At 43.5% G+C, this 18,551-nt stretch overlaps 1 protein-coding gene across 3 annotated transcripts in view; it reads left to right on the top strand.

Annotated features, from left to right (window-relative positions):
- The first annotated feature begins 301 nt into the window (after positions 1 to 301).
- TMCO4 (transmembrane and coiled-coil domains 4) overlaps positions 302 to 18,551 on the top strand; it is an 81,434-nt gene continuing 63,184 nt past the window's right edge. Inside the window, exons 1-5 of one of the 3 annotated variants that reach the window (XM_073316322.2) lie at positions 302 to 456; positions 1,795 to 1,927; positions 9,568 to 9,752; positions 11,752 to 11,926; positions 17,230 to 17,257. In XM_073316322.2, the coding sequence (XP_073172423.2) occupies positions 9,574 to 9,752; positions 11,752 to 11,926; positions 17,230 to 17,257 (382 nt within the window). In that variant the 5' untranslated portion in view covers positions 302 to 456; positions 1,795 to 1,927; positions 9,568 to 9,573. Of the gene's footprint in view, positions 457 to 1,794; positions 1,928 to 9,567; positions 9,753 to 11,751; positions 11,927 to 17,229; positions 17,258 to 18,551 lie in introns of those variants that run through there. The other 2 variants (XM_073316321.2, XM_073316324.2) reach the window with 2 other exon arrangements.

The following is an 18,551-nucleotide window of genomic DNA, read 5'->3' as shown; positions in this document are numbered from 1 at the left end:
AGGTTTCTGGCTCCGCATGTACCTGAAACGGAGGGTCCGGCTCGGAGCCCCCTGTTCTAGGCTCTGCAGCGATGGAGCGTTGTGTTGTGATCTCAGGCTACTACGACGGTGTTTAATGGGCCCGGCCCTGCCTGGAGCGAGCGGCCCCGACGGCGGCCCGGCCACACGGCCGAGCGGCAGCTCAGAGTCCAGCCGGCGCTCCCCTCTCCCGTCACGCACTTTGCGTAGCCCTTCCGCTCCCCCGCGCTGGCTACGTGAGGCAGCCGCCGCATTCGCCGTTTGGCCATAGCTCCCCCTACGCGAGCTGCGTAACTCGGGCCCTCTCGGCGTCCCTGAGCCTCGGGGTGGGATTGAGCACCGGGCCCGCCTGAGGAGACGGGAGAGCAGGGCGGCGACGGCATCTTAGCACGGTGCCGCCCCCCTTCCTCCCTGACGGTTTGCGGGCGGAGACGCACGGTAGGACAAGGGACGGGTTGTTTCTGCCTGGACATGTGTTGAGGGGTCCCCCCCAGACCGGGGCCCAGGGGGAGCCCCCCGCACTGGGGTCCCAGCCTGGGGGCTCCCCTCCCGGGGGAAGCGGATCAGGGCGGGGAGTTGCCCTCTCCCACCCCCACCCGCGGGGCTCAGGGTCGGACAGGGTTTCGCTGCCCCCCCGGCCCCGACTCACCCCCTTGGAGGAGTGGGGATGCTGGAGCCCGCCCCCCGCGTCTGAGCCCTTTGGGGAGCCGTGCACTCTGCTGCCCCCCCCCCCCCCGATAGTCACCCCAGGGGGCGACAGGGGAGCTGCCGCCGTCGGGAGCAGAGCTGCAGGAGCCTGGACGGGGAGTGTAAAACGTTTTTGGAGAGGGCCGGGGGGCGGCAGCGGGCCGGGGGGGGGCAGCGAAACCCTGTCCGAACCTGAGCCCCGCGGGTGGGGGTGGGGCGGGAGAGGGCAACTCTCACCCCCAGCCTTGCACCCGTTCAGGGGGTGAGAATAGGTCACACGCACACACCCATTTTTTCATGTTCTGTGTGTATGTAAATCTCCTCACTGTATTTTCCACTGCATGCATCCGATGAAGTGAGCTGTAGCTCACCAAAGCTTATGCTCAAATAAATTGGTTAGTCTCTAAGGTGCCACAAGTCCTCCTTTTCTTCCTACGCCCTGGGTGGATCTGGTTTCTGGATCTAATCCTGTGTTTAAGCAGTCTTGTCCATCTGGGTGTTTCGGATTCTAGCCATAATAATTGTATTTGCACGGATGCATTCCTCCCGGGCTGATGTCTGTACCCACTCAGAGATCCACCATCTGCTTTACTATATCCCACGGTACGGCTCGACGTTTAACCATCTTCATGGTTTACTAAGAAGTGCTTTCTCCCCTAGAGTCTACTGAAACACTGCCGCTGCCCGTCACTCTGTCTGGCTCCCTTTGCTACCTTCCCATTGACACCTTAGAGCAGAACTGTGCAGAGCTTGGTCTCTGCTCCCATCTGATCCTACTCTCCGTTCCTTCTGCCCGTGCCTCATACTTAAGCTCTCCCTTTCTATTCATCTGTTAGTGCTTCCCTCCCTGGCCTCCTGTGGCAGGCATCTACTCCTTTTTACCTCCCTCAGCAAAGTAGGTTTCCTTCATGTCAATTTCCTCCCAAGGGAAGTGCTGTGTGTTTTGTTTTGTTTTTGAATATTTTTCTTTATTTTCTAACATCTTATGGAAAACAATAGTTCCACTTATTTTACTCAAATAAAAAGCTCTCACAGAACCACACAGGAAACACTATCACATATTCATGGATTAATTTATATCCAATTTAGGATCGCATATGGGTCCCCTATCCTCTCTGGTTGATCCCTGAAAGTGAAATTCACTCCTGCGCAGAGGAGCAGCACAAAGCTGAAGATAGATAAATTCAGACTTGGAATAAGGCATACATCTTTAACAGAGAGGGTAATTAATTATTGGAACAATTTACCATGGGATGCGTTACCTAGGGAGGTGGTGGAATCTCCTTCCTTAGAAGTTTTTAAGGTCAGGCTTGACAAAGCCCTGGCTGGGATGATTTAATTGGGGATCGGTCCTGCTTTGAGCAGGGGGTTGGACTAGATGACCTCCTGAGGTCCCTTCCATCCCTGATGTTCTATGATTCTGTATAGTAGATTTTCCATCATTGAAATTTTTAAATCAAGATTAGCCATCTTTCTAAAAACTTGATCTAGCTTGAATAGTCAGTTATAGGCTTGAAACAGAGTTCAGTGGGTGAAGTACTCTGGTCTGAGCTATGCATGAGGTCAGACTAGATGATCATAATGGTCCTTTCTGACCTTAAAATCTATGTAAGGTCTATGCACCATGTAAATTCCACTTGATGCCTATTCTGAGGGTTTAAATTAGATGTAAGTGTTCATTGGCCTTTTGCTGGCCCTTTGTGCACTCCAAATGCAAAAAAAGGCCTGATCTAGAGATCAGTGAGCTTTGGATTAGGTCCCAATAAAATAATGCCAATACTGTCAACCCCAAGTGGTAAGATTTTGTGAGTCAGGCTGCAAAAATCATGAGTTTGTCTTTAAAATTATGAGTTTTTTAATAAAATATACTTTGGATTGTTTTTATTTGCCTCTTGGTTTTTCGAACCTTTAGGGCTTCTTAGGTGTGGGCAGAGTGAAGGGGGAGTACAATGAGATGTGAACGGAGACAACAGGAGCTGAGTTGTACAGAGCCTTGAAGGTGACTTGTTGGGGAAGGCAGTGGAGGGGCGTAATCACTGTCAGGTCTTTAGGTTGCTTTGTGTTTTTAAGCTTTTCTCCGCAACCATGAGTGCTAGCAAAAACTTTTTTTTTTTTTTAAAGAAAGCTGAGATTTTCCAGGTACTGTCCTGATTCCAGTACTGTGTGGTTTACATTAAGTATACAGCTCTGCAGTGGAATTCTACATTATATTTGTATGTTTTATATCAATGTATAATCCATTCTGAAAAGTAAATATGTTTGTTGTGTGATTGTGCGTAGGTGGACCTAGATTCTGCAGGCACATAAACGATGTGTGACTTTACTTATACGAGTAATCCAGTGGAAGTTAATGAGAGAACTCGTGCATAAAGCTGATTATGTTCATAAATGTTTTCAAGATTATGGCCTTAACTGGCTTTTAGAGAGGAAGGATGGTCTAGTGGTTAAGGCACTGACTTGCGAGATCCAGGTTCAATTCCCTGTTCTGCCACAGGCTTCCTGTGAGACCTTGGGCAAATCACTTAGCCTCTCTCTACCTCAGTTTACAGATGAAGATCATGACACTTCCCTACCATGTAGGGGTGTTGTGAGGATAACAAATACATTAAAAAGGTTGTGAGGAACTTTGAGATCTACTGATGAAATATAAGAGTTAGGTGGTGGTATAGCAAATGACAATCTTCCTCTGGATAAGGTGTTTTTAATGTTGCATTGCATTTTTCTGTCAGCATCTGAAATAACTCTTGTGATTGCTATTTTAAAAGCTGTATAAATTAGAGTTTCCAAAATACCCATTTGAAGTTCCTTTAATTAATTTGCCCAAACGGCATTTACAGGAATAATAAGGCATTTGTGTGAATTATAAAAACATCCAGAGTTACATTAGATAGGATTAAAAAATATAAGGGATACAACCTGCATGCTTGAAAGGATAAAGCCAATCACTAACTGCCTGAGGTTACAAAGACATTTCCCTTAATGGCAGTTTATTCTATAATTGCCCATTTCTGAGGTTTTTTCACTTTCCTCTGAAGCATCCAGGACTGCTGGAAAGAGGATAGAGGACTAAAAGGTCTGTTGGTCTTATACAGTGTGTCAGTCTTTGCATTTCCACATATCCGGATAATAGCCGAGCGATAGAAATCGACAGTAGTGCTTTTGTTTTATCATTGGAAAAGGCATAATTATTCTCTGATCAAAGACATCCATTAACCTTATAGTGCCTTTCTTCCTAAAGACTAGATCAGGGAAACCTAAATAAAATCTCCCTCATTCTATTGACATCAGCAGAGCTCTCTTATGGCCACGTTTCAGGACAGCATCCCAATTTAAGAAAGTGCTCAATACCATTGAAGTTTACACCATCTTAAAGTTACAAATGTACTTAAATAGTTTCCTAAATAGAAAGAGGCTTTCACGCATGCTAAAGTGCTTTTCTGGATTGGGGCCCATGTGATTACAGATAACTTACATGAATAAGGTTTTGCAGAATCAAGCCCAATGCTAGGCAATCTGGAAGTATTATTTAATGGTCATGAAGAAGAATATATTATCGGGTTGTAATTTTGTATGTTAAATAATCTGCTCTCCTGCTTTGCATTGAATCCATCATATGGTCACATTTCGCTCTGTGTGTCTAATATTGTTTAGTGTATGTCTATTATATCCTAATCTTGCAATTGGATCCATATGGGCAGATCTTTCCTGCCACATAGACCACACTGATTTCAGTGAGTCTCCACGTGGTCAGAAAGTCTGCCCAGGCCAACCCAGTTGCAAGCCTTGAGCTTTATATGCAAACTGGTTGGAATTTCCTCCGTGATCTATACAGCTCTGAACGTGCTGTCAGCTTTTAACAAATAACTCTGTGAGAGATAATACAGAGCCCCTCAATGCTACTCAGGTATTGTTGTGTGATGCAAGACAGTCCATCCCTCCAGCACCTGAAGTCCTGCATCTTACCTTCTAATCATTCCTGCTCTTTTTGTCCTTGGGGAATGAGACTCAGAAACTAAAAGTTAATTTGTGTCTTCCTTTGCACCAATGCAACCCCACTGTGTCAATGAGATGACTCAGGTGCATTTGAGGGTTCCAAGGATTTAACCCATTCTGCTGGTTGGCAGTTCCAAGTATCTATATTTTAGCATAGGCGCAAATGTGAAGCTAGTATGCCTATGTTTGCTTTTCCACCGGTAGGGAACACTCAAGTATTTTACAGCTGTGGATCTTTAATGTAGGATTATTATTTTACTTTTTAAATAAGATTGCTGAAGTCATTATATAAAATACAGCACCGTTCAAGACAACAAAGGGCACTTTATGTGAAAAGCTGGTGATAAAAATTTCTTTCAAGTGACAGCTCAGATTATGGAAATGCTTTGGACTGCTGGATTACCTTGCTTGAAACAGGGACACCTACTTCAGTGAAACAAGCTGAATATAATCCTCAGGATCTGAGCCTGGCTATGGGACCAATTTACTCTTGTTGGAGTCAGTGGCATAATACCCAGGCCAAAATTTTCAAACTTAGCACCAAATTAAGTGGCCTGATTTTCAGAGGTGTTGCGCTCCTGCAGTTCCCATTGATAGAGCCCTGCGTGGATACAAAATTTGTATCCACATCCGATCTGTGATCTGCAAACATGGTCTACGGATATCTACAGATTTGCAGGGCTCTACCCGTTGATTTCAATAGCAGCAGGATGTGACTGTTTATCAGGTAGGACAATATGTTGAATTTGACTAAACCAGATGTTGTTATTCCTGACACTGCACTTCAGAAAATCCAGCTGTTTCTAGATACCTGTACATACTTAGATACCTAACTGTAGGGACCCAAGTTCGAAAGTTATTGCCCATAATATCACCTCAAAGCTCTGATTTGTGGATGGGAGAACACAAAGAATAGGGCTTCTTAGAACCTTAATAACTTTTCCGGAAACTCCCAACTTTTTTTTTAAGGATCTGTTTGTTGAGTTTTATGGAATAAGGTTACAGACAAAGAAGCTATTGTTGTGTCATTTCTACAGTTGGTTGTATTGGTTACACTAGCAGGAAATAAAGATTAGATTGTGCAGGTGACTGTACTACACACTAGAGTCAAGAATGAGGTAGGTCATAAAAAGATTGAAAACAATGTGCAGAAACTTCCTGGACTAACAGGGGCTCCCCATGTGAAGGAGGGGAGAATGACTTCTAGTAATTGAGGGAGTACACGGAACTTTGTTCAGAATGGGAGCATTCATGTCCCTGGAATGTATATTCAGTCAAAAAATTAGCAGACACAGTATATCTGGAATTAAATGTAAAGGTGAAAACACCTACTGGGCAATCCCAGTTTCTGAAGATGGCATTTCTTCCAGGATGCTGTCTCTAGGCCAGGGGCGGGCCTGAGGCCCACATCGGGATTCCGAAATTATATGGAGGGCCGGTTAGGGGAGGCTGTGCCTCCACAAACAACCAGGCGTGGCTCGGCCCCCGCCCCCTAGCCGACCCCCACTGCTTCTCTCCCCCTGACGGCAGTGAGCTGAGGCTGTGGGGGAGAGGGGACAGCAAGGGAGGGGCTGGGAGCTAGCCTCCCGGGCCAGGAGCTCAGGGGCTGGGCAGGAGGGTCCCGCGGGCCGGATGTGGCCCATGGGCCATAGTTTGCCCATCTCTGCTCTAGACCCTGCTCAGCTGTTCCATTTTTGGTGTCAGCCTATGAATGGTAGGTACCCTATAAATGTTACTCCCCACACCCTTCTAGTGGCTGGTAGAGAGAAGGAGCATTTTGTCTCTTCAGAGACACCTGGATGCTATCTCCTCCCCCTGGAATCTGTCATTCTTAGGGTTTCCTGCAATACCAAGCATCATAGTATCCTAAGAGCCGCTCAGGACAGTTAGATCTGTTTTAAATTCTCCAGAAGTTGCTAGTTTGGGTCCTTTTGCTGGCCAAGGAAATCTTCTCTCTCGCTGGGAGCAAGTGGATTTTTTCAGTCATGTGTCTGTTATAATAATATGCTCACATCTGCAAGTCTGTAGGGCTGATAACAGAAGTGCCAAGCTATGGTTTGCAAGAACTGCTGGCACTTGAAATACGAGATTTCATGGCAACAATTTATTCAGTAAGTTGGAGTCAGGATGACACTTTAGGGGGATCAGACTCTAAAATAGATTTCTTTACCCAAAAGTAGAGCTTTGTGATTAGCCACAAGATATGAAGTGTGCAGATTTTGCTAAGCCTTGCACTAAATGGCGTGAGTGCAGTGGAGATCTGCAGGTCACATGTCCACATTTGAAAGACATGGCCAAACATGTGGCCTGTCGTACAGACGACAAGCTGTCTGAACTGATACATCAGCAGCATACGAGGAAAAGGACGTGAGTCAGTGAGACAAATAGGGACTCTTTTGTCATTTGAGATGTCATAGAAAACTGTTAGCGAGCAGGGAAGGTCTAGCTCCCTTCTTTAGAGTTACAGCTTAACCTAGCAAGTGCTGACTCGTTGCCAACCCAAACGTCACATGTCCAAGATGGAACTTCACCCAAGGCCAGCAATGGAGCTGAGGAGTCCGCTCAATCCCTTGGGAAGCATGGTTCAGCACCTGCCCTTCTCGGTCCATACAGCGAATTAGGGCAGTTTTATTATTTTGTTCTTTCATGGACTTTGGGTTCCCGAGTTGTGTTGTTTTCATGGGAACACACTGAGATACCTCAGACCTGCATGGTCAAGTCACAGAACCGGGAGATGCATATGTGAGGGGCCTCTGTTCCCAGAAAGACGGGTGCATGAGTCATGCCGATTACCAGCTCTTAAGAGAGCGATGGATTTTCATGGAATTTAAACAGTAGCAATTGCATAGGATAGGACTTGAACTTGCATATTTCTAAAATAACTTCAAGGCAATTCTGAATCAGGAGGAGCCCTCTTCCCCCTTTGCAGACAAACCCAGGCTGCCTTGGGATACTGATTGATGAATGATTATTTTTAAACAGAGAGTTTAAGGTCCGAAGGGACCATCAGATCATCTAGTCAGACCAGTCTATCACAGGCCTCTAATACTACCCAGCCACCCACACTCTAAACCCAACATCTGGAATAAGACCAAAGTACTACAGCCCTCAAGAGACTAAGCTGTGGTGTGCCACAGGCAGAGAATAGGATGAACCGAGGTGCACCATTACCTGAGGTCCCTGCGGTGGCAGAGAATCAATTAGGTGAGATGTACCGATATGGTCCTAGCACATGACCCCCACAGTCCCTGCCCTGGGGGAAAATTTCTTCCTAACCCACCCGTTGTGATCGGTCCCGTTCTGCACTCCTTTATGAGAAATTGTCATATGGATGCTGTCTGTGCACATCTGCCCCCTCTGAAATTCCTGGTCTGATTAATGCCAGCCACAGCAGCCTGCCTTAAAGCTTGCTCTGGCCCACTTAGATCCTCACCTAATGCCTGATAAAGTCAATGGGAGTCTCTCCGTTGACTCCAGTGAACTTCGAATCAGGCCTTTCATGCCTTGCCCAGCACACACAATGTGATGCACACCTAGAGGTAACATTTTTCACACCTTGATCGGCACACCTAGCCGCAGGTAGCACCCGGCTAGCAATTTAAGCACATGCCTAACTTTAACCATGTGAGCAGTCCCAGGCAGGAATACAACTTTCTTGCCAAATCAGGGCCCTAATGCCTTGTTTGGTGGTTTAAAAGCCTATTTGCCTATATGAACCCACCCTTTTACCATTGTGAAATGCCCTAAATGCTTGAAAATCTTCACCACTCTGATTTCCTTTGTTCTGGTTACTACCAAAATTATTAGCCTCTTTTCTCTAGCAGCATAGATGTGCCTAAAGCATTACGGTAGCAAAGTTGCATATATCAAAACAGAACAAAAGTTCCTGCTACCACAAATCTTACAAACGCTGATCCTGAAATCACTGCTGATGAAATTGGTAGCAGAACCCCGATCAACTTAATTGGGTGCGGGATTGGATCTTAAAAGCAAAAATAGATATGTTATGATTAACATATATAGCACACAATGGGGTTGTATAATCAACAAACATAGGCATTGTGGAACAGGTGGGTGGGAGAATTGGGGGTAATAGATGGGGGATTTGAAAGAGGAGCAAGGAGAATATAGGAGGAAATTTATCCCTGTGCAGAGGGCCAGCACAAGACTGTGCAGCACTTAGGTCCTATTTTGAGGAAATGTACTGGGAAGTTGAACCAAGCAGACTTGAGTTGGCTGTGGACAAAGGATGCAAAGTGAGCAGTGGAGAGGGAGCCTTGAGCATAGTATAGGAAGCAGGATGGGATGTAGAAAATCCAGTAATCGCAACAGGAAAGTCCGTTAGAAAGCAAAAGTTTTCCCTTTAATTAGGCTGCTTCTGAGCTGAACTTTCTTCCCTGAATAAAATGCTTCCAGCATAATGAACAGAGGGGTGATTTGGTTTTGGGGTGGCGTGGGTGTATAAATTCCCAGACTGCAATAAATTAGTCATTGTGATAAGTGGCAGTGCTTTTATACTAATGTTAATTTAGTGGTTTGCATGTGTGAGGCATATGCTTCATTAGTATTCAGTGAGCCCAAATCCTTTGCAGCTTGAAGTGGATTTCTGATCTGTTGTGTAAGTGTAAATAATTAACTGTATTGTGGAAACACTTGATAATTGTTGAAGGTGAAGACAAGGTGAAGCCTGAAGCCACCAGGAGTGTATTTTGTACAGTATCACACCATTGGGTAAACACACAAGGCTGTCCTTGGCAAACTCAATGAAAGACAGAGCCAGGAAGTGCAATCACTGGAAAGGAAAATCTATCAGTCACTTTCCTCACTGCTTTCAAATACCGTTGTTTTTTCGTTATTTTGAAATGGCAGGTGAGAATGGCTGAGGAACAGAAGTGGAGCAGGTGGGCTTGGAGACGACTCAGGATGGCTGAAGAGACGGATGCAAAGGAGCCATGTGAGCTTGTGGGCAAACAGCTGGGTGAACCAGGAAGGTTTGCATACGCAGCTCTCTGTGGGATATCTCTGGCTTGCTTGTTTCCTGAAAAGGAGCAAAGGTAGGATGGTGCACAAAGCAGATTTTGTGCAGTAGCTGAGGCAGATTCTGATAACAAGCCAATCAAGTGCGTGGGATAGATTAGATTATATAGAAAAAGAGCGCCAAACTGGCACTAGTGGCTGCATGAGGCTGTCCTTCCAGAGGTCAAGGAAGAGGACTCTGAAGCATGCCATAGGGGCAGGCTGGTTTAATCAGAGGGTTTAGACCAGATCCTTTGAGGTGCTGAAGTTTATGGGAATTGAGGTTCCACTCAGGATCAGATCCTTTGTTTCTGAAGGTACATCCCTGATTTAGGAAGGGCCTGAGCTTACAGAAAAAAGCTTTCACTTGGGAAAGCTCACAAGAAAGCATGCAGAAGTTTGTCATGTCCAAGATAACAGGGGCCTGTATTTTTTCTGATCAAAGAGGTTGCATTTACCTGGACCCTGCAAAAGGCCTATAGATCTTCTCAAAATGAAGAAAATGTGCATCAGCTGGGCATCCATGAAAGAGATTTTGGGTAGAATTTTTGGAAGTGCCCAAGTGACTTGGGCTCTTAAATCTCAAGGCTTGTCTGCACTAGAAAATGTACTGTCATAACTATGCTACTATGGTTATACTGCTGTAATTATAGGTGTAACACGTAGTGTGGACACTCTTATTATAAGCATGGGGCGGTATACCTGTAGAACTACAGCACTATAGTTATGCCTGTACATTTCCCCACATAGACAAGCCCTAAGGCATTTAATGAGACTTAGGCTCCTAAATCTCTTTTGAAAATGGGACAAAGGCACAAGTCACGTTGGCACTTTTGAGAATTTAACCTTTTCTCCTTACAGTGTCAAATATACCGTACAACTGTGAATAAAACATGGAAACAAATTTTCCCTTAATCTCCTGGACTATCAGGCTGCCTCAGTTGTGTCGTCAGATCCTGGGTCAGGACAGTGGGCATTGCATTCTGGTGGTACAGAGACAGAGGTTAACTATTCTTTCTTTCCTGCAAGCATATATATATATATATCTCACACACACCCTTATCTCCCAGAACGTCAGTATAGAGCTTACACAAGTCAGAAGCATTTCTACATTTGATGCCTAGACAATGTTCATTTCTGGCAGGGAAGAAAATTAGGGGCTTGATTTATGTTTTCAGCTGTTTTAAACGCATTTTCTCTGTAATTCCTAGAGTCAGAGCCTCTGAAATGTAACAGTATTATTCATATAAGTTTGTGCTTCCATAGCGCATTGGAACAGTAAGGAGAGATATATGGCCTAAGACTGATATTAGAGGTGTTCTTGGTTATTTTCTCGACCATATTTACTTTCCTTTACATCTAAAATTTCCTTGTGTTTCACGGCAGAGTGAGTCTCTTAACACTGCTCATGCCAAGCCCCAGGCCTACAAAGGGTAATGGTACTGTCCACTCCAGACTGCCTCCTTGCCTACACAACAGGCTGATCATGTTCAGATATTCTGCTGACTTTTCATTGGTGGTTTGATTTTTGTGTGAACAACTAGAGATCTTTAGAAATTGAAAGTAAGGCCTGGTGAAAGGCCAAGAAAAACCAGTCAAGATCTCTAAAGTGCTTTACACGCATTACATTATATCTTGCACCACCTTTGTGAAGAATCCAAGTGTTATGATCCCCTGAAACAGAGAGGGGCACAGACAGGTTAAGTGACTTGTCCTAGGTGACAAAAGAGCCAGGATTACAATGCTAGTGTAACTTGTAGTCCTGCACTGTAATATACAGACCACACTGTCACCTTTAAATAGCAACGTAAAACACTCGCTTGACAGCTCAGGACGTTTTTTATACCCCTAAAATTTTTTTTTCTTTGTTTTCACCGTCTTTCTTTAATAAACTGAAGCGGAGAAGCTGAAGGCTGAGGCTGTTCTTGAATGCCTTTTAATCAGTGTTTGAACTCCTACCTAGCATCTAAAATGAAGGTGACTTAGGAAAGAGGAAATGATGAACGTTTGACTCGTATTGCTTGTGTTGTCATGCAGCTCCTTTAGGATGGAGTTCATTGAAGACTTGGTGAAATGGCTGGAGCTGTCAGACGCCGTCTTGCCTGCCATGACTGCGTTCACCAATGGTTTGGGTGGCGAGGGCGCAGAAACCTTTGCTCAGATTTTACTGAAGGATCCTGTCTTGTCAAATAATCCAGTCATCATTACACAAGTAAGTTCATCCCTTCCCCTCTTCCATTTGGCTTGTAGATAAAGGCCTTGTCAGAGCTGCCTGTCTGTTGTTGAAATTCTCTTTCTGTAGTATTGGGCATAGTAAATCCTAATTCTATATGTATTTAAAACATCAGGTTACCTTCTGTTTAAAAAAAAGGGACGGGGAGATAGAGTGACTGACTTTCCACTCTTCTATTCATTCATCCATCCATCCATTCCTATAGTGTGTGAGTCCTAGACATCTGACCTGGCTAGATTCCACTGAATAAGTGATGCCTAGAGTCTTTGATGTACACCACCCAGTGCATAAAGCCCTTCCTTCTAATGGGAGAACTATTAACCCTTTCACTGCTCCCATTCTACTGCTGCTCTGTTCTCCTCCTCCCCATTTGCATTTGACTGAAATCAGTGGAACACTTAAGGCAGGTCTACGCTTAAAAAGCTGCAGCTGTGCTTGCATGTTAGTGAAGATGCAACTTTGCCGCCAGGAGAGCTTCTCCCATTGGCATAGTTAATCCACCTCTGCAACATAGTTATACCGATGCAAGTTTGTAGTGTAGACCTGGCCTGAGACATGATGGGCCTGATTCTCATTTACAGTGAGTCCCCTTTACTCAGCTCAGGCAGTGTAAAGGGTCTTAAAGTAAACGTACATACCTACTTTAAGGCTATGTCCACACTACAGCCAGTGTCAGCGTAACTTATATCGCTCGGGGGTGTACAACAGAGACTCTTCTTGAATGTCCAGGGGCTTTGTGTCTTTGGTTCGAAGAGAACAGTAGAATATAGGAGTCTTAGCAACTGATTCTCTCGGTGATTCTGAGACGAGGTTTAGAGTAGTTGTATTTCTCACTGGAAGAACAGCTGAACTTCTTGAAATAGCTCACATGAGGAATTATATAGGGAAAAGGTCACTATATGTTGATGTCCCCAAGACTTTTTCTGACGTAACTGGCAAAACACTTTGGTGGGTGGGAACCGCCACATATTCAAACTGAGATCAGCGTTTTCTTGTGACTCGAAGGTAAACAACCTAAGAGACAGACCTTTGACTGCTTTTATCCAGCCATTCTGTGCTTTCCTGTTGACTCTGTATCCTGCATGTACTCACTTCACTTGTCAGAGTAGCAGCCGTGTTAGTCTGTATCCACAAAAGGAAAAGGAGTACTAGTGGCACCTTAGTCGCTAAGGTGCTACAAGTACTCCTTTTCTTTTCACTTTACTTTTGTGATTTATTTGATTGAGTTCTGATAACCATAGATTTCTGGAATTCAGTGACAAGTTCCTGTTAGTGCTATGGAGTGTGCTTTTTTAGGATTGTTGCTTGATAATTGTTGTGCAATGATGCCAAAGGGATGATGCATGAAGGCAGGTGGCTGAGTAGTCTATGGGGATGTACAGAAGTACTTCTTTTTACCTTCTGTTGCACATTGGGCACAGTCTGCCCAGGGCTGAGATTTTCTTTTCTTTGTTGTAAAGTGGCAGGGAGGACTGAACATAAGTCATATCTTGACATTTGTAAAGACACATTCTTGTGGATATTACAGATTAAAGGCCATCTTCCGCTGTCTGTTCTGAATGCTGTATTTTTCTCCCCGTTGTAATTTTCTTACACTTCTGCTCTTAAATTCCCAACCCTCTGATGTCTGTCCCCATTCCTTGAATCTGTGAGGAGAAAGGCCAATTTTTATCACTGTCGTTAGCATTCTTCCCCATCTTCACAGCGTATTTTAAACAGAATCTGTCGATTGAGTGAAATCTTGAGGATTATGGGTATTATTTATGTTCATTTTGGGTGACTAATACAGTTGAGTGTTGGTATGCTGAATCTTTTAAGGACAGTTAGCTCTGGCAAGAAAGACAGTAGTGATACTATGAATGGAGATTACTTTGCACACATAAAGCAGCTCGGTAAAAATAAACCTTCAATGAAAACTAGTAAACTCTCTCTTGGAATGTGTTCAAATAATCTTTTTGTTGTAAGGAACTTAAAGTTGCTAGTAAACTTTTTAGAGAGAGAGTTATTAAAAGTGACCTGAAGAAAGGGCAAAATTGAGCTTGTGCCCTTTTTTATTTCTTTTTGGTATGTAAAGAAGAGCTGAAAGCTTGTTACTCCTGCTTGACTTGACTTAGAAATATCTAAAATATCTGGTTTACACTGTTTTTCTTCAAGGGACCTCCCTTGGGTGACCCTGAAATGTGGATTAGAAGCTCTCTGTTGTTGGGGAAAGAGTGTTGACTCTTGAACAAAACAACTTCTCTTCCTGCTGTTTGTTGGGTTTTTGGGTTAAATAAGTATTAACAAAAATATACAAAATCCAAAGAGTCTGAATAAAAATCACTTCCCTTTCTCCATTGGGTTTTTCACAAGTTTGGATTCTGTGATGTCACAAAACTACTAGTTCTCTAGTTCAGTGGCTCTCAAGCAGGGGTACATGTACCCCGGGGGGTATGCAGAGATCTTCCAAGGGGGTACATCAACTCATCTAGATATTTGCCTAGTTTTACAACAAGCTACATAAAAAGCACTAGCGAAGTCTGTATAAACGAAGATTTCATACAGCCAATGACTTGTTTATACTGCTCTATATACTGTACACTGAAATGTAAGTACAATATTTATATTCCAATTGATCTATTTAATAATTATATGGTAAAAATAAGAAAGTAAGGAATTTTTCAATAATAGTGTGCTATGACACTTTTGTACTTTTATGTCTGATATTGTAAGCAAGTAGTTTTTAAGTGAGATGAAATTTGCGGGCACGCAAGACAAATCAGACTCCTGCAATGGGTACAGTAGTCTAAAAAGGTTGAGAACCACTGCTTTAGTGGTCCATAGAGTTTTACAGAAGAAGCAGGATGTGAATTTCAAATGTAAAAAACAAGCAGTTGGAAGACTGTTTAAAAGAGCCCCTTATGCCAACTTCATACATGATAAAGAAGCAAACAAGGGCACAAAGCCAATTTCATTTTCTTTTGTAGATCATCTTAACACAACTTCTGCTGAGAAGGGGAGAGAAAGAACAGACTATTATTTTTGAGTTAAACTAATCAATACTTGTTTTGTTCCAGTTGACAGCACACACAAGTGTAGTTCAAAGTCTGAGACAAATAGAAACAGGTGGGCACACCTATAGCATCTGATATAAGCATTAGCCTCAGTTTGTCACTCAGTCAGTCGGAATATCTGCACCCACCTTTCAGCTTTTGAGACCTGCTTCGATCCACTAAACTGACAGGCCGACCGTTTCAAAAATGAGTGCCGGGAGTTAAGCTCTATATTTAGCCACCTAAATAAGTGGCCTTAGTTTAAAAAACGCTGAGCCTCCTACAACTCCCATTGAAGCCACTTTTGCCAATTGAATGTGCTTCCCATCTAGGTCAAACCTATCAAGAATTGTTCTCTTGCAACAATCACCCCAAGGGTTTGCTGCCCAAGTCCTTCTCTTTTCTGGGTCAGCAGGTAACATCCACTTAGAAGTGATGGCTGGGAACAATGTCCATCATTCACTTAAATTATGTGTAAAGATTTTAAAGTAAATTGACACTTGTTTGCCTGTTCTTCTGTGAAAGACTTTCCCCCAGTCTGTTTATTCCTGCAGGGGTGGCAGAACAGAGAAACACTGGGGTGGCTCCACTCCTGCATAAACTCATGCGTGTCTGGGGTAGGGGGGAGGTGAGAGCATGACCCAGAGGGGTTAGAGTGGCCACTTTGGGGTCCAGGATTAGGCTGGGGAGCAGGGAGCAGGACCTTGTGGGTCTGGTACATCTCAAAAACAGGTATGAACACTGGGGATCCTCCTTCCCAGCCTAGAGCCAGCTGCCCTGCCCCTCCACCAAATCTCAGTACCTCCCGTCACTCCCTTCTTATCCCTCAGCCCTCCCTATTTGCAAGAAGCTCCTTCCCCCATCTGTATTCATGTAACTGATTTGCACATCTGAATTATACAGCAGAACCTTCTCCAACTGGGAATAATATTAGAGTCCAGGGAGTTACATTGGGTTTGGGAGTATCTATATTTTCCTACTCTTGCATTAGCAATTGGCTAAGAGCAGCTTACTCACCATTTCAGATTTCCTATACTCGGGGGTGGAAAGGGGGTTGGAAGAGTTTCTAGAACGCAAATTATGCTTAGGCACAGTGGGACTAATAATCATAAACTCCCTGGCAGCATCCTGGTTCTTCAGCTGTGCTCCTCATTTCCAAAGAGATTCCAGGATTTTCCCTATAAAAATGCACGTCTGGCTTTTCTTCACAACGTCTTCCTGGTAGGCGAGAGAGAGGCATGTCAACTGAATCAGTACTGTATGTTGTGTGCACACAACCTTAAACATTGTGAGTGATGAAACAAAAGAAGAACACAGTAATAACAACAGCACTTTGTCCTTCGTTAGCACCTCCATCTAAGCTCATAATTAATCCTCACAGCCTATATGTGAAAGGCCTCTATTACTCTGTCCATTTTCCAGATGGGAAAACTGAGGCCCAGATAAATTAAATTCAAACATCTTTAAAAGTGACCATTAATTCTGGTACTCAGCCTGAGGGTATGTCTACACTGCAATTAAACAGCCGCCACTGGACCGTGTCAACTGACTCAGGATCACAGGGCTCAGGCTAAGGGACTGTTTGATTGTGTTGTAGATGTTCGGGCTCAGGCTGGAGCCCGAGTTCTGGAGCCCAAGCCCAAAAGTCTACACCACAATTAAACAGCCATGTGTTTTTAACTGCTGTGTAAACCTACCCTGAGAGACCTGGTTTTTCAGAGAAGCTGAGCACCCTTAGCTACCATTGACTTCAGCTAGACCTGTGGAAGCTCAGGACTTCTGAAAACCAGGCCTAATGTGCTCCAATTTAGGCACCCAAAACTTGGAGACCTCTGTTGAAAATCTGGACCTAAGTAAGTTGACCAAAGTCACACAACATGTCTGTGGCAGAGACGGAACCCACATCTCCAGATTCACAAGCCCTGTATAATTGGTTGGTGCAATCTGATGGTGATATGATCATCTGTGATAAATTTACACACTGTTCCTTTATACATAACTGAATTGTTCTACCATTTACGGGTGACTGTTTCTGCCCAATTACATATAGCAGGGTATGCATACCTTTGTGTTTAAAGCATCTGGCTTCGATATATATTGTTTTACTGAAATGATCCACCATGGCTTCTCATATTCATATACGGATATGCTGCAATCACTCAGTTATAGTGTATGTCTAATTCATTATTTTATTTAAGATTTTTGGGTAAAATGCCATCAAAATTTAACTTGTTTCATATTTTGTTTTAGGATCTTGTGTCCTTCTCTCTTAAGGATGGTGAGTGTTCTAATTTGTTTTTAACGAGCTTTTATAATATAGACTTATTGACATCACGTACTGTATAACAAAATCTTATTCCAAAGGTGACTATACCATCTCAACTATTATAATGTTGTTTCCATTCTTTTAATGTCAGCAGCACGCTGTTTCCTTGCTTTAACTTCAAGAAGACCAATTTTTGTTCTGTAATATAAATGTTTAATAGTAACCTACAGTTAATGAATCTGTCCTGCTTGATGATCTCCTTATCTCACTCTAACCTACAAGCCTCTTTCCATCATGTTTTAACATGCAAATGTGTCCTGTGTCAGAAAAGTTCTGATGCTAAATAATTTAAATGATTTATTTTTCAAAGAGGCTTGTGAAATTTAGGTACCCAACTCCCACTGAAAGTCAATCAGGCCATTTTGAAAGTCTCCAGCTAAACTATTTGTTCTGCAAGTTACTTCAAGTACTGGTGACCTTTTCAGGGAATAAATTCTTGATCTCCTGTGAAGCCTATTTTGAACAAATGATAATATTTTTGTTTTCTTTCACAAGCGAATGTTTTGTTTTAATCCAGGAGGTGGATTAAATTACTGGAAAGATATAAAGAATGCCTAACTGTAGCAAAGTCTTCATTTCAGATCAATGGCTGCACTTTGCAACTGTGTTTTCAATTCACCTTTGCACAGGACTGAAGTTAATTTATTGTTGTTAAACCTCATCCACCTCAGGAGAAAGTGGCTTTTTTTAATTGGCTTTCTCAGTTTATTTTTAATGGAAAACTGGAACGTTAGGCAGCTATTACAATAAAGGTTTCTACATCCATCTGAAATAATACAAAGTAGTATTTTCATGGCTTTGCCTCGCAAGTTTATTTATCCCTGTGCTGGAAAAGCAGAAACCAAGCTGTGAGTTAGCAGAGAGGCAGGATGGCGCCATGATTCTGGCACTAGCCTGAGACTTGGGTTCAATTCTCTGCTCTGCTACAGACTTCTTGTGTAACCTCAGCAAGTCACTTAGGCCCAGATCCTCAAAAATGTTAGGTATCTCATCCCAGTGAATCCCGGGTCAGGCAGCTGAGCCAGTGTAACTACAGACGCGGTCATTGCTCATAACTCGGGCACTACCAAATTCACAGCCATGAAAAATGCTTCACGGACTGTGAAATCTGATCTCCCCACACGAAATCTGGTCTTTTGTGTGCTTTTACCCTATACTATACCAGTTTCACGGGGGAGACCAAAGTTTCTCAAATTGAGGGTCCTGACCCAAAAGGGAGTTGCAGGGGGTCACAGGGTTATTGTAG

This window comes from Lepidochelys kempii, chromosome 18, assembly GCF_965140285.1.
Source record: "Lepidochelys kempii isolate rLepKem1 chromosome 18, rLepKem1.hap1, whole genome shotgun sequence".
NCBI lineage: Eukaryota > Metazoa > Chordata > Testudines > Cheloniidae > Lepidochelys > Lepidochelys kempii.
The sequence above is the reverse complement of the archived record's forward strand: the minus strand, read 5'-3'. Positions and strand labels throughout refer to the sequence as shown.